The sequence below is a fragment of the Nerophis lumbriciformis genome, linkage group LG08 (assembly GCF_033978685.3).
Source record: "Nerophis lumbriciformis linkage group LG08, RoL_Nlum_v2.1, whole genome shotgun sequence".
In the NCBI taxonomy this organism is placed as follows: Eukaryota; Metazoa; Chordata; class Actinopteri; order Syngnathiformes; family Syngnathidae; genus Nerophis; species Nerophis lumbriciformis.
Genome location: NC_084555.2, coordinates 40,604,542 through 40,617,538, shown reverse-complemented (window position 1 = coordinate 40,617,538; position 12,997 = coordinate 40,604,542). Strand labels below are relative to the sequence as shown.

General features: G+C 41.4%; 1 protein-coding gene across 1 annotated transcript; it reads right to left on the bottom strand.

Annotated features, from left to right (window-relative positions):
* Window positions 1–11,462: 11,462 nt before the first annotated feature.
* Window positions 11,463–12,734, bottom strand: LOC140679002 (uncharacterized protein F54H12.2-like). Its single transcript, XM_072913737.1, has one exon. The coding sequence runs from the start codon at window positions 12,732–12,734 to the stop codon at window positions 11,463–11,465; it is 1,272 nt and encodes a 423-aa protein (XP_072769838.1).
* Window positions 12,735–12,997: the final 263 nt, after the last annotated feature.

Below are 12,997 nucleotides of genomic sequence, written 5' to 3'. Positions count from 1 at the left end.
TACTCAGGACCTTCGTATTGTGAGGCAGATGCACTAACCCCTGTTCCACAGTGCTGTCCATTTTAAAATATTATTATGTAAAATAAAATAAATAAAAATACTATCAACAGACATATAATGTATATTTAAAGACAAAAATGTGTGTCTGTTTTGTTTTGTAGGTGACAATGTGTATTATTAATAGTTATTGGTATCAACATTTCAGCTTTTTAGATATTTTTTCTTCCGTTCTTACTGTTTTTTCAAAAAAAAATCAACAAAGTGTTGCTGCAGGCCGGCAGCACGGTGAAACACGGTTTAGTGTGTGTGCCTCACAATAAGTAGGTCCTGAGTTCGATCCCGGGATCGGGGTCTTTCTGCATGAAGTTTGCATGTTCTCCTCTTGACTGCGTGGGTTCCCTCTGGACACTCCGGCTTCCTCCCACCTCCAAAGACATGCACCTGGGGATTTGTTGATTGGCAACACTAAATTGGCCCTAGTGTGTGAATGTGAGTGTGAATGTTGTCTGTCTATCTGTGTTGGCCCTGCGATGAGGTGGCTCCAGAGGGACAAGTTAGACAATGGATGGATGGATGGATGGTGTTGTGGGCCAGCAAAAGGCCGCAAAACACCACCAGCCATACTTTAGACACCCCTGCTCTATATTATCTTTGGATGGTACTCGCATGATTTCGACCTACACAACATAAATATATCTAAAGGATGTACTTTGTAGATGCTCAGTATGCCATATGCAGCTCAGGCCAAGCACTGCTATAATCTGCATGATGTCTGAATTATTAAACATTCTGTTCACAGGCACAGCGACGCCACAGAAGCCGCCACACGCATGACGACACACACATACACAGTGAACGTGCTAGCTTGGAGCTGCAGCAGCTGCAAATAGATATGATGGCAAGTGATGTGAACGCTATGTAGGACTCACAGTATAAAATACAGTAAATAGCAGGTGGCTCCTGATTTAACGCACTGATGATTTTTAACCTTTATCTAGCAAGGAACCATAGTTGGTAACCGAAGTGGATTCACAAGAGGGTGTTATAAAAAAAATACTTCTAATAATTTATTCATAATACGACTCTAAATTGTCCCCGATCCAATATTAATATCAGATATCTGTCCGATATCAGCAAAACAAAATCAATAATTTCCATTTGCATGTAAAAGCAGTCCTGCAACATGTTTACTTGTGCAAATCTTGACAGCCAGTTAACATTTTGATGCCCTCCAATAATTACACAATGTTGATATTTTCTTGCATTTCAGTGAAGTCATTTATTAAATGCAAACATTGTAGGCTAGCAGCTACAAGACAGCTAAGCACACAATAGCACACAAGCGAGACATACGTAATAGGTGTCCTTTATTTAACAAACAAATGACATATGAACAAGTATCAAATAATTATTGTCGCATATTATTTACATCTACAAAGTCTCCAAAGCAATTTACTGCATCAAAATACATGTATTTACTGCTTCATGTGCTTAATTTTAAGAATTATTGTGACCACTGGGTTTCGCCAAAAACAAATTAACACTCCACCTGAAAAGCATCAATCTGGTGAGTGTTTATACCTGCCATTGTTCTCTGAGTCATTTCACTCGACCAAACCATTTGTAACATTCCACACTACAAAACCATGTGTACTATGATCCATGCTGATATCATAGCAGATTAATATCAGTATTGGTACTGTATCAGAAGTGAAAACGTTTTATCTGGACACCACTTAATAATATGATTGAATATTAATTAAAAAAAACAAAAAACATTAGGAAGGGAAATCAGTTCTTACAGTTTTACATAATCAAAAACTGAAAGTCACTACATGAATGTCTGTTAACTTAAGATAAGTTCTATGCATCACTATGACGTAACTTATACGCAACTTAACTTTTATGCATAAAATATGAATAAATAAAGTTCCAGTGTGGCGATACATTACTTTAAAAGCATTTTACAAAGGCTATAGTATGTATAGCTGCTGACTTATTCTTAATTACAGAATAAAATCAAGTAAAACATATGTAATTTCTACATTATCAAAACATTTTTTACACCAAATAAATAAATGTATATTGGTTTTCCATATGTTTTCCATATTTCTGTTACATACTAAAAGAAAATGATAAAATATTTTCTATTTTAATAAATGTTATTACAAACCCCTTTTCCATATGAGTTGGGAAATTGTGTTAGATGTAAATATAAACGGAATACAATGATTTACAAATCATTTTCAACCCATATTCAGTTGAATATGCTACAAAGACAACATATTTGATGTTCAAAATGATCAATTTTTTTTTTTTTTTGCAAAAAATCATTAACTTTAGAATTTGATGCCAGCAACACGTGACAAATAAGTTGGGAAAGGTGGCAATAAATACTGATAAAGTTGAGGAATGCTCATCAAACACTTATTTGGAACATCCCACAGGTGAACAGGCAAATTGGGAACAGGTGGGTGCCATGATTGGGTATAAAAGTAGGTTCCATGAAATGCTCAGTCATTCACAAACAAGGATGGTGCGAGGGTCACCATTTTGTCAACAAATGCGTGATCAAATTGTTGAACAGTTTAAGAAAAACCTTTCTCAACCAGCTATTGCAAGGAATTTAGGGATTTCACCATCTACGGTCCGTAATATCATCAAAGGGTTCAGAGAATCTGGAGAAATCACTGCACGTAAGCAGCTAAGCCCGTGACCTTCGATCCCTCAGGCTGTACTGCATCAACAAGCGACATCAGTGTGTAAAGGATATCACCACATGGGCTCAGGAACACTTCAGAAACCCACTGGCAGTAACTACAGTTGGTCACTACATCTGTAAGTGCAAGTTAAAACTCTCCTATGCAAGGCAACAACCGCTTATCAACAACACCCAGAAACGCCGTCGGCTTTGCTGGGCCTGAGCTCATCTACAATGGACTGATACAAAGTGGAAAAGTGTTCTGTGGTCTGACGAGTACACATTTCAAATTGTTTTTGGAAACTGTGGACGTCGTGTCCTCCGGACCAAAGAGGAAAAGAACCATCCAGATTGTTATAGGCGCAAAGTTGAAAAGCCAGCATCTGTGATGGTATGGGGGTGTATTAGTGCCAAAAAAGTTAAGTCCCTACCTTATGACAAAAATGATTTACGACCTAGCTGTCAAAAATGATTTACGACCTAGCTGTCAAAAATTATTAATGACCTAGCTGTCAAAAATGATTAATGACCTTGGGGTCAAAAGGTCAAAGGGGGTGGGGTTATGGAAAGGTCAGAGGGAGGGGGAGGAGGGGGGATACACCTTGTGTCAGAAATGATTAATGACCGTGATACACCTTGTGTCAGAAATGATTGATGACCCTAGAAGAGGTGGTGGGGTTATGGAAAGGTCAGAGGGAGGGGGGTATGAGGAGTCCCACGAGTCCCGCAGCCGGCCTTGTGAGCCCCGACAGAGACATGGGAGGAGTGGTGGAGAAAAGTTGGAAAAGTGGTCAAAAGTCCTCAAAATGTTCAAAAATCACACGCACGCACGCACACACATACGCACACACACAAAGTCTCACTTTGATACATTCTTGTGCGTGAAAATAACCAGATACATGCTGAAAAACATATTTAAAAGCTGGAAAAACTCTGGTAGAGCACACTCTTCAGAGGGTTTTGAGAATGAGGGGTAATTATTATTTTTTTTACTGATTGCAATATATCTGTTTAGAGTTTATATAATAACAAGTATTTATTCTAAATAAAAGCAGTTAAACACCGCGTCGAAATTCACGCTCAGCAGAGGGATGTTCTATGGGAACCTTCATCCATTTTGCGTAAGTACTGGTTATTTTTTACATTGTTTTATTACCTCTGTTTTACAACGTTATTGGTATATTTTATTAGACGATGATCTAGTCGACGCAGAAGTAAGAGACGACGAGCTATGTTTGATTGATCTTACAAAGTTGGAAAACGACTCTAGCGGTGAGTTTAAACTATTGATTTGTTTTATATTATTTGTAATCATTATTTTGTTTTATAGAGGGGATGTGGGAAGATTCTAAAGAGATCTCTTTTTCACAATCACAGTTTGATGAGTCAAATGATTTTCAATTTACAAGAAAAAACATACATTATACAATATATATATATATATATATATATATATATATATTTACTTACAGATGTTTCTTTTACGCCTCTGGCACGATGGTTGGTCTTAACCGAACGTTCGACGGCATCACACCTCCCGCCAAAACGTTCCGAAGAAGTCTATATTGAAGACCAGCTTGCGGAGGAGGAGGCGGAGGAGGAAGTTTTAAACCCGCAAAAGACTCCTGCCGTTGAAGAATTGTTCCCGGACAAAATTGTCGAAAAAGACGTCGAATGTCCCTCCGTTGAAGACTTGCTTGCTGCGGACGAGAAGGCTTTTCTCCCGGTAAAGAGTACAGAGGAGGCCGCCGTCGAAGGCTTGCTCAGGGACAACATCATCGAAAAAGACGGCGAAAGTCCTACATGCTCCCGCTGTAAGTTATTTTTGTTTTCTGTATGTTCTTCCTTAAAGCTCCGGAGTTTTGAGGTGCTCCTCACACTAACCCGTCTTTTGCACAAATGAATTTCGCGCTCAGAGAAGTAGGCGGGGTTTGATTCCGGAGGTGGGGGTTTGTTTCCGGGTGCGATTGTGAGAGTGTTGAGTGAAAACGACAGCGCCACATGCGATTAAAGTCGATCATGTTTTTTATTTTTTTTTATTTTTACAGGCGGTAAGAAGAAGCGGAAGAGGAAGAGTCGAGAGCCGAGCAGACTGGAGCAAAAAAGACAACGGATCAAACAACACTACAAGATACTGGCTCGTACCTTTGAGATGCTGTCTGACATTGTTTAATACATGTTTGATTGATATAACTGCTTTATAAAAAAAAAATTTTTTTTTTTTTAATTATTTATTATTATTTTTTTTTTAGAGAAATAGAATGGCCGACGAAAGAATTGTAGTTTCGCCCGAATTAGTGGAGGATGACGGAGAAATAGAAAACAAAAACGTTCCTAATCATCATTTAGAATCAAATAAAGGGGTAGAATGTGATTCACAGTTTTTCAATCCTTTACAACAAGCGCTATGTCATGTAGAATCAAATAACCAAGCAGAATGTGATTCGAACTTTTTTCATTCTTCACACACTGCAATTTATCATTCAAACTGGAAATCAAACTATAACCCGTCTTTGCAAGATACTCATAATGGATTAAATTTAAACACAAACACAGACGCACACACACAACCGCAGCAACAGGGAGATTTGGAGGGTGAAGGGGTACAACCACAGGGTAGCATGGTGGGGGTGCAGCAGCAGAGGACAGCTCATGACCATCCAAATTTAAATGAGACCCAGAGAGGTGAGGGTTTAAATGTCTTGAGACGCGAAGTGTTTAACAATGTTGAGTTAAAAAGTGTTTTATCTTTTCCTCAAAACAGCGGTGTAACAGATTACGCCACATTTTACCGTCGAGTCATGGGGAACCTTGAAAACTTGACAAATAGGGTCGTTGAGGAGGCTAGACCCAACGACATCGTTCAATTAGAGTTTATCGGTGACAGGGCGCGAAAACACGCTTCATTTACGTTTCAAAACGATGCCGGGGAAGTAATGAATGCTTTTCAAAACGTGCTAGACCTGCTGGTACAATCAAACGCTGAAATTATGAACGACGACGAAATACAGGTAGTAGTTCAAGTGATACATAATCCTAGAGGCGGTGTTAGAAGAAAAGCCGAAACCCTTTTGGAACATGAACTCTACAAAAAGAAAGCTCGCTATCTGTATAAACCAAACAACGTGAATAATCATCTCTGTTTTGCCATCAGCCTAGCCCATCTGATTCATCCCGAATTTACGGATAGTCAGGCTGTGCTGGAGGCTAAACAAATACAGAGAAAAGCGGGCTTAGACGATCAAACCCCGTCACTTTCAGTCATATTCAAGCGTTTGAAAAAGTCGTGCGACGTAAAATTGTCATACTGTACAGAGAAGAGGATCAACGCCCCTTCTCGCTGTTTGAGACAGATTCCCCTAAATCAGATAATACGTTGTATTTGTATTTATCTCAAAATCATTACAACGGTATCATCAACATTAAAGGATTTTTGTCAAAACCGCACGTTTGCCACTACTGCTACAGAGGGTACATCAAAGCCAACAGACACAAATGCGACGGTCATTGCGTGGTCTGTACAATTCCCGACTGTGTAAAAATAATGACAAAATCAGTCTTTTGTCAGGATTGCAACATGTGGGCACGTACACCTACATGTCTACTCAAACATAGCGAAAAACAGCCGGTAATGGGTAAACTACTCAGCATTTGTGATCGGCGGAAAAAATGCCTTGAATGCAGGGTATATTACGAAGTACCCGTTTCTACAGGTATCAACAATCACAAGTGCCCCAAGTCAAAATGTCGAATATGTAAAGTGGAGTTACCCCGCAGTGATACAGAGGCAGCAGGAGCAGGACATCTTTGCTATATACAAAAACTACCAAGCAATGTAAAGCACAATGATAACATCATATTTTACGATTTTGAGACGATTGTTGGTGTCAACAGTTCGCACATTCCCTTTCTAGTCTGTACAAAGACGTTGCAAGGAGAAGAGTGGTGTGCTTTTGGTACGGACTGCGTTACAGTTTTCCTCACACATTTTAGGAAAGCTTGTTATCGTCAATCTACATTTATCGCCCACAATTCGAGAGGATTTGACGGATACTTGATTCTGAGTGGTATGGTACAGTTGGGCATAGCTCCCTCTATCATTATGCAGGGGAGTAAAGTTCTCTGTTTTGAAGACCGTGATTTTAGGCTAAAATACATTGACTCGGTTTCCTTTCTTACCATGCCACTCAGTGCCATGCCTAAAGCGTTGGGACTCGATGATTGCTGGTCCAAGGGGTATTTTCCTCACAAATTTAGTTCGGAGGAACATTTAAACTATGTAGGAAAATACCCCCCAATCAGCAATTACGGAGTAGAACGCATGACGGCCGACGAGCGGGACAAGTTTGAGACGTGGTATCGTAAAAAGAGCCGGGAGGTCTTTGATTTTCAAAAACAAGCGGTACATTACTGCAAATACGACGTCGACGTTCTTCATGCAGGATGCCTCAAATTTAGAGCTGAGTTTATGCATGAGACGCATGTTGATCCTTTTAGCCGTATCACCATAGCGTCAGCCTGCATGAAGGTGTTTGTGACTAATTTCCTCGAACCAGACTCTCTAGCCATACCTTCCCCGGATAACTACCAAGGGACGTGTAAAAAATACTCGCATGCCAGCATCCAATGGTTAGAATGGGAGGCGCATCGTCGTGGAATTTTTATACAGCATGCTTTAAACAAAGGAGAAAAACAGATGGGGTCATACTTTGTAGACGGATTTGCTGTAATCGGCGACAAACCGTTTGGGAATTTCAGGGATGTTTTTTTCACGGATGCCCGACGTGTTTTGAACCCAGTGCCGTATGTCCTTTGACAAACACTCATTATGAAGAGTTGCACAGGGTTGCCGAGGAAAAAATGGAGGCGTTAAAGCGCGACCACAAGGCCAACATCATTATCATCAGAGAGCACGAGTGGAATGAGATGAAAAAATCACAACCCAGGGTGATAAACTTTCTCAAAACTCACAATTTCCCCGAACCTCTCATCCCACGAGATGCTCTTTTTGGGAGTAGGACGAGTGCCTTCAGCTTGAGGCACACGGCAGGTGAGAAGCAGCGTGTATTGTATGAGGATGTCACCTCTCTCTACCCGTACGTCAACAGCGCATTTCCTTACCCATTGGGTCATCCCGTCATCATCCACACAGATTTTGAGGACGTTCAAAACTATTTTGGTCTGGTCAGAGCTATCGTTCACCCTCCTCGAGGTCTCTATTTTCCAGTGCTACCCTACAGAACGGCCAAAGGCAAACTAGTGTTTACACTTTGTCGCACATGCGCCGAAAACAATAACCAACAGGGACCTTGTGAGCATGATGAGGAAGGTAGGGCGCTGACGGGAGTCTGGGTCACGGTTGAATTCAACAAAGCTCTGCAGTTGGGGTACAGAGTCGATAAGATTACAGAGGTATGGCACTTTGAAAAGCAGAGCGGTAGCGTCTTTACGGGTTACGTTCAAACTTTTCTAAAGGGGAAGCAAGAAGCTTCGGGGTATCCTAAAGAAGCCGTCCATGCAGAAAGCAGGGAAAAGTACATTCGCGAATATCGTGAAAATCAGGGAATACTGTTGGATGCTGCAAAAATCGAGGTCAACCCCGCCAAGAGACAAATGTCAAAACTCTTTTTAAACAGTCTTTGGGGAAAGTTTGCAGAGAGGCACAATAGAACTCAGACCACCTTGGTGAAAAAAAGTGAAGAATTTTACAACTTTGTATTTTCAGGAAAATATACGGTTGAATATTTCTCCTTTCTCAGCGATAAGATTGCTATGGTACAGTGGAGATACGGCAAAAACAGCGTGGTGCTTCCCGGTAACACAAACAATGTATTTATCGCCGCTTTTACCACCGCTTACGCATGCTTGAAAATGTATGGTTACCTAGAGAAGTTGCAAGAGAGAGTTCTTTACACAGACACCGATAGTTTAATCTACACGGTAAACGAGGGGGAAGCTTCTCTGGAGACGGGCTCCTATCTAGGGGATTTGACGGATGAGTTGGGGGGCGACAGCATTCAAGAATTTGCCTCTGCCGGTCCAAAGAGTTATGTCTACCAAACCCTACGGGGTAAAAAAACTGTGCTGCGTGTCAAGGGAATTACTCAAAACAGAGAGTGTTGCGAGAGGGTCAACTTTGACAGCGTCAAATATTTGGTAGAGGGATATCTACAGGGAGAGAAAACGGGTGAGATATACACGCCTCATCATCAAATTGCTCGTGATAAAAGGGGTTTCCTTTTAAAAAACACTTCATTCGTAAAGAAGTTTAGAGTAGTGTATGACAAAAGACGTCTCTTTCCTCACGGGAAAACTTTACCGTTTGGGTATTAGAAGGGGAAAAAAATGGACAAAATGGAACAAGTAGACTTTGATCCTAGATTGTATACACCTTTTTCATGCTTGGTTGTAGGGCCTAGCGGTTGTGGAAAGACTTTTTTTGTAAAATGTATATTGGAAAATTGTGAACACGTCATGAACTCTGTACCCGATAATATTGTGTGGATTTATACTTCTTTTCAACCCATCTATGCAGAACTAAAAAAGATGAATAAAAAAATAAAATTTGTGAAAGGACTGCCTGATTCTTTTGAAGATGAAAACTTGTTTCCGGACGATCAAACTCATCTGGTCATTTTGGATTATGTTATTTTCCAAGCCTCCAATCATCCAGAAGTGGTGAAAATTTTCACTCAGTATAGACATCATAGAAATATGAGCGTTATGATGCTGACCCAGAATGTTTTTCATCAAGGTAAATTTCCACGCACAATTAGCTTAAACTGTAATTATATGATACTGTTTAAGAACTCAAGGGACAGATTGCAGATTAACGTCTTGGCTCAACAAATGTTCCCCTCGCAAAAAAAAAATTTCTTGGAAAGTTTTGCGGTTGCAACTTTGGACGCTCATGGGTATTTAGTGGTTGACCTGACACATTTTTGTCCAGAACAATACAGACTGAGGTCGGGTTTGCTTCCGCATCAGTGGCCCGTTGTGTACGTGCCGAAAACATAATTTGAAAATGTCAAAGCGTGTAAAAAGGAACGGACCTATGTTAAAAGCTCTGTACCATGCCTCGCCTCAAAAACGTCGAGACATTCTGAGTTATGGCTCTCCAGACTTTATCCAGACGCTGTGTGAAATTGCTTTAAACATTTTGAAGGGTAATGTGCCCTTATCTCAGTCTCAATTTGCTAAACTTAAAAACAAAAGAAAATCATCAGACTGCTGGCCGATAAAAGGACCGGACTGAAACGCAAACGCCAGACTCTGATGAAACAGTCGGGCGGTTTTCTTTTACCTTTGCTCTCTACAATCGTACCTTTTATAGGGAGTCTTATCGGAGGATTGACCGGAAAAGGTTGAAGATGAAAAAGGCTCAAAAAATGTTTCTCCTATCTCCCCAACAATTAAATCGTCTGAATTGATCTGAGCAGACCATCAGACACTCGGCGGAGGATGATCTGGACGCTAAAATGAGAGACGTCTTAAACGAACCGGGAATGAATCCTCATGAAAGAATAAAAATATACGACACCCTGATGCAGAGATACCTTAGTTTGGTGAAGCAGGGGCAACGTGAGGAAAAAAAGATGACTGTGACTTTACACAAGGATTCGACAAACGACCCGTGGAATGTCCCTGAAAAGATGGATTAACCAAGGAACACAGCCGGGGAGTCGGAGGATGTCACGATGATCCAAGTTATAAAAAACCTCCCTCAACGCGATCGTAACAACGCCGAGTACATTATGAAAAAATTATCCGAGAATGGCATGGGGTGGACCATCAAAGGAGAGTTTGTTCAAAACGGAATGCCGTTATTAGGAACTCAAATGATCGATTTGCTAAAACATCTGATGCAACGGATCAAAAGACCGCAGAACCGCCCGCCCGAGGGATGGAGAAATTTTTTAACAGTGTTGACGGAGCTAAACATCCCCGCATCAACCATTCATAACCCCGTTGCACGAGATCAATACAGACGTCTAAAAGCGGGGGTAGAGTTTGAACCGGCATGGAATGAAGAGGAGAAACGGGTTGCTGTGAAAAAAGAAACATTTCTATCCCCTGAGAGGAAAAGAAGAAGTAAAAAAGTGACATTGTCCCCGCATTGGCTAAACCTTGAATGATGTGACAAAACTTTTGTTTCAATAAAATGTTTTTATTCATCAAACGCATTGTGTACAGCATTTTCATTTCATTTCAACGATTCAAAAACGTTTCTAAACAACAGACAGCTTGTGCGTTGCAACTACTACTATTATTCTTATTCCAACTTGTACAACGTTGCAATTTTTTAACCAGGGTATATGCTTCTAGATCATTTTTTACTACACATCATCGTCGTATAAAGACAAAACTTGTTCAAAAGACAGTCCGCAAAATCGATGGTACAGATAATAAACACAGTGTTGACCACACACTACGGACAAAGGGTGTTGAAGCTGAAGGTTGTGGTACAATATCCGCTCAGAACGATTTTCCAAAAAGCTCAAAATGCTCCGAGGATAGTAGTCAAAATCGGGAGAAAATCCATAAGAATCAAAAAAAGCGGCGGTCCCATCTTCCTCCAGAGTCATCGATAACCAGTGCTCCCCCGGCCGATGTCCTTCGTGGGTGTTGACGATAAAGTAGGAGGGTGGGGTGAAGGAGCAAGTCAGCGAGACGAGTTGATCCGAGGCCCATACACCGCAGAAAACATCCCCCAACACATGTTGCAGAAGCTTCTCCAATTGATGGTTATTCATTTCCCTCATCAATAATAATCCACCAGCACTTGTCGTTTGGAATCAATTTCCAAAATAGAGTCGTAGCACGTATAAACCACAAGAGTGACCGTGTTGGGTAAGGGCACTCTGAATCTCATTTCCAGTCTTAAAGTTCCGTTAGAAACCCTGGACAGTGCGTCGCTGTCCTCCCCCGGATTGAGATTGAACACAAACAACGAATACCCTCGTTCAAAATCTTGTCTGTTGATGCATAGAGGTAAATCCTTCAGATGCCTCCCTGTAGCGGTAAACATGTTGTAAAACTCTCTGACCGAAGCCCCCTGGTTAAATTGAGGTTGGAAAGCTTTGGAGGGAATTTGTTTTCCCGCTTGACAGAGAGTAACGTATTCTGCATTAAAATGCTGGAAATTAAAGGGGGAGAGATCTCTTCTTCCGGTGAAAGCTTCGTGGTTCACCATGCCCAGAACAATGTATTTAGGCATCGTCCCCAAAAACAAATTTTCTTGGGTGCATACTCTGGAATTTTCGGGGATAGAGTACGTTTTCACGCTGACCCGTGACAAAGGGTAGAGGGCGTTTCCTTTGAGCAGGGCGGAGGCATGACTCAATCGTACGGCCGGAGAAACGGTGACCTTTTTTGTGAAGAGAGAGGCGCCCAGCACTTTCAGACGAAAAGTACCGTCCGCAGCCCCCATGAGACAAAAGGCGTCGCTGGCACGCGTGAGTTTGATTCTCACATCCACCGAGTTGAGAAGGAGTCTCTCACTGAAAAGAATGTCGGCGTGAAGCGGACCCAGTAGATGAACCTCATTAGATTCAGCCGTGAAAGCGCTTCTGATGTTAAGTCCTTTGTTGGGCCCATTCACGCCTACTATAGAATCTATAGAGCCGGCGGTGTCTTTGTAAAATAACCCGGCTGAAAATTGACTTTTGAGGGTGGCTTCAGAATAGTTTAGTAGTGTTTCAATTATTGCTCTGTAGGGGTGAGTGGCACTGGATTGAGAAATCAGTCTATCCCCTAGCATAATATCGCATTGGCTAAAGATGGTGTTTAGAGGATAATTGATGAGACCCACGTTTGCATCGAGGGGGATATTTGTTCCATCGGCGCGGGTGATTTTAACCCGCAGGTAAAGTAATGTGTCGTTCAGATCCAAGTACTTTTCACCTTCTCCCGGGATGAAAAATTCAATAGGGCCCCCGTTGGTGATGGCGGACAGAGGTAGGACTTCTGTGTAGGTTTTATCGTCGATGGACATTTGAGTCATAGGAGCTGAAAATAAATCCAGCTCGGCCATTGTGCATTCGGACGAATTTTGATGTAAAAGAGCCATCTTTTTTTTAAATATATCGCTCGAGACGTCGTTGGTCCTTCTCTTTGTAAACCTTTTGCCGACTCATTTTTTTTCCCCTAGGCGTCTGCGTATTTTATCAATCCTGGAGACACGTCGCCCCGGCGGTCTCTTTCTGGGTTGTCTAGCCAGGACCATTATTCCTCCTGATCCGTCTTGTACTCCTCGACCCATTTTTCCAACGGTATGGCTGAACACGTCGGAAGCGA

Excerpts from the sequence above, each read along its gene's own strand:
- LOC140679002 (XM_072913737.1), bottom strand. The coding sequence starts at position 12,734 with ATGGCCGAGCTGGATTTATTTTCAGCTCCTATGACTCAAATGTCCATC.